The sequence below is a fragment of the Ochotona princeps genome, chromosome 17, assembly GCF_030435755.1.
Source record: "Ochotona princeps isolate mOchPri1 chromosome 17, mOchPri1.hap1, whole genome shotgun sequence".
NCBI lineage: Eukaryota > Metazoa > Chordata > Mammalia > Lagomorpha > Ochotonidae > Ochotona > Ochotona princeps.
In genome coordinates, this window is record NC_080848.1 from 54,237,490 (window position 1) to 54,239,435 (window position 1,946).

Genomic DNA, 1,946 nt, shown 5'->3' on the forward strand with positions numbered 1-1,946 from the left:
CTACCTTCCTCTCTCTACCTCTGCCTTTTCAAATGAAATCAATAAATGGGGAGGGGGAAAAATACTTTAAAAAAAAAACCACCGTTTGAATTTTTTTTGAGGGGGGGAGAAAACTATGGAAATGCTACATCAGCCTCTTACACCCTAAAAATGAAGACTTCAAGCCATTGTAGCATTGTCACCCCCTAATGTGGCAGAAGTTTCTCAACTTACCACATTGTCCCCACAACATCGAGCCCAATACATTCTTAAAAAAAGACCAGATTCTTAACTCTGCTTTTAAAAAAACTGCATATTGGACTATGTTTTTCCATATAACAGACTTATGATTTTTCAGCAGCGGGCCGTGCAGCCATGCGACCAAACCCGAGGCAAGGCTAGGTTTTCAGGAAAAGGGCCCGGCAAACCTTGTCATCTGTGGAACTAACAGCGGGGGCTGGGGCTTTGCTAGCGGCGGGTGGGATTGCCCTGCGGCCTGGGAGGCGCGCTGCTGGAATCAGTTCCGGCAGCAGAAGAGGCGCAGGTCGTTCAGCCCAGTGTCGTCGCGCAGGCCCCGGGGCCGCTCCACCTTGGTCTGCAGGCCGCACACGCCTTTGGGGCAGGGGTCGCTCCAGTCTCCAAAGACGCCCCAGCTGTGTCCAGGGCCCTCCAGCTCCGTGCCGTCTGAGCAGCGGAAGCGCACGTTGTTGGCCGCCGTGTTGTCCCCAAGAGTCATGGACTTCTCCACGCGAAGTGAGAAAGCCACCAGGAAACTGCCGCCAGGACACCACAGTGGCTCGCTCCAGGCGCCCCACCTGCAAGGGAAGGAGGGCCGTGCTGGCTGTGGGGGCGCGCCCTACCCACCTGCAGGCCGCCCCAGATCCTGCAGGTGATGCAGGATCCCCTGGGGCAAGTAGGGGGGTAGCCTGCTTGCTGGGAGGGGTGCACGGAAAAGAAGCTAAAGAAACACCACCCTAGAGGCTGCGCAGTCCCTGCGGGCCCCCACCTGCCAGACTGGGACTCCACCACATGCGTGTTGAGTTCAGCATTCCCCCGCGTGCAATGCAACCGGACTCCGTTCAGTGCTGTGTCGTCCCCTGGGACACCTTGGGAGGGCTCCACCTGGATCACCAGGAGAGGAGGGTTGTAGGGAGTCACGACACTGTCCCCCCAAACCCCACTCCTACAGGACTGAGTAGTCCTGAGCCCCTACCTTGAGCGAGAACCCGTTGGTGAAGTATCCTTCGGGACACATGTCAGGCCAGGCCCAGTCGCCCCAGGGGCCCCCGTTGGTCACTTGGATGACCGTGGTGTAGTCGCTCAGCTGGCGTGAGCAGGAAGGCCTGCAGCCTGCCCCCCACAGCAGCAGCAGCAGCAGCAGCCTACACCCAGTGCCCTGCTCCATCGCACAGCAAGTGACCTCTGTGAGCTGGGCTGACTAGGCAAGTTTACACCAACTCCTTTGTCCCCACTGGGGCTCTGGTTACGGAAGAAACTGTAGGAATTAAATAACATCTGAAACTAATGCTTGATGAACCCTGCAGGCTTGAGGTTCCCAAAGCCAGGGAAGGAGGACCTGAGAGCTTCCTGGAGCCTGTGGATTAGGGGTAGCACTTTCCTGCAGCTGTGTTTTCTTTAACCCTCACAAGACACTGAGGTGGGAATTATCCTTTCTACTTTGTAGATACGGGACTTGGACCGGACATTGTGGCATGGTGAGTTAGCCAGCCTGGTCCTGCCTAGTCTGCTTTCCATCCAGCTCTCAGCTAATGTACCTGGGAGGGCAGGGGAGGATGGCCCAAGTGCTAGGGCCCCTGCACCCTTGTGGGAGATTAAGATGGAGCTAACTGGCCTTGGCCAGGCCCATGTTGTGGTCTTAGGCAGCTGGTTCAGAATCATGAACTTGGAAGTCACACATCCCCACCTATGTGGTCCTTTCCGCCCACCTGGGAGTTAGCTATCATCAC

The 1,946-nt window shown here is 56.5% G+C and overlaps 1 protein-coding gene across 2 annotated transcripts; it reads right to left on the bottom strand.

Moving 5' to 3' along the window:
• Positions 1-490: 490 nt before the first annotated feature.
• On the bottom strand, positions 491-1,630 carry VMO1 (vitelline membrane outer layer 1 homolog). 2 transcript variants are annotated; one of them, XM_058676399.1, is made up of 3 exons: positions 1,193-1,630; positions 995-1,101; positions 491-794 (listed from the first exon to the last, which is right to left on the bottom strand). In XM_058676399.1, exons 1-3 carry the CDS (start codon positions 1,382-1,384, stop codon positions 497-499), a joined length of 597 nt encoding a protein of 198 aa, XP_058532382.1. In that variant the 5' UTR covers positions 1,385-1,630; the 3' UTR covers positions 491-496. The 2 variants fall into 2 exon arrangements, with proteins under 2 accessions (XP_058532382.1, XP_004594901.2); XM_004594844.2 differs by having other exon boundaries at positions 986-1,101.
• Positions 1,631-1,946: the final 316 nt, after the last annotated feature.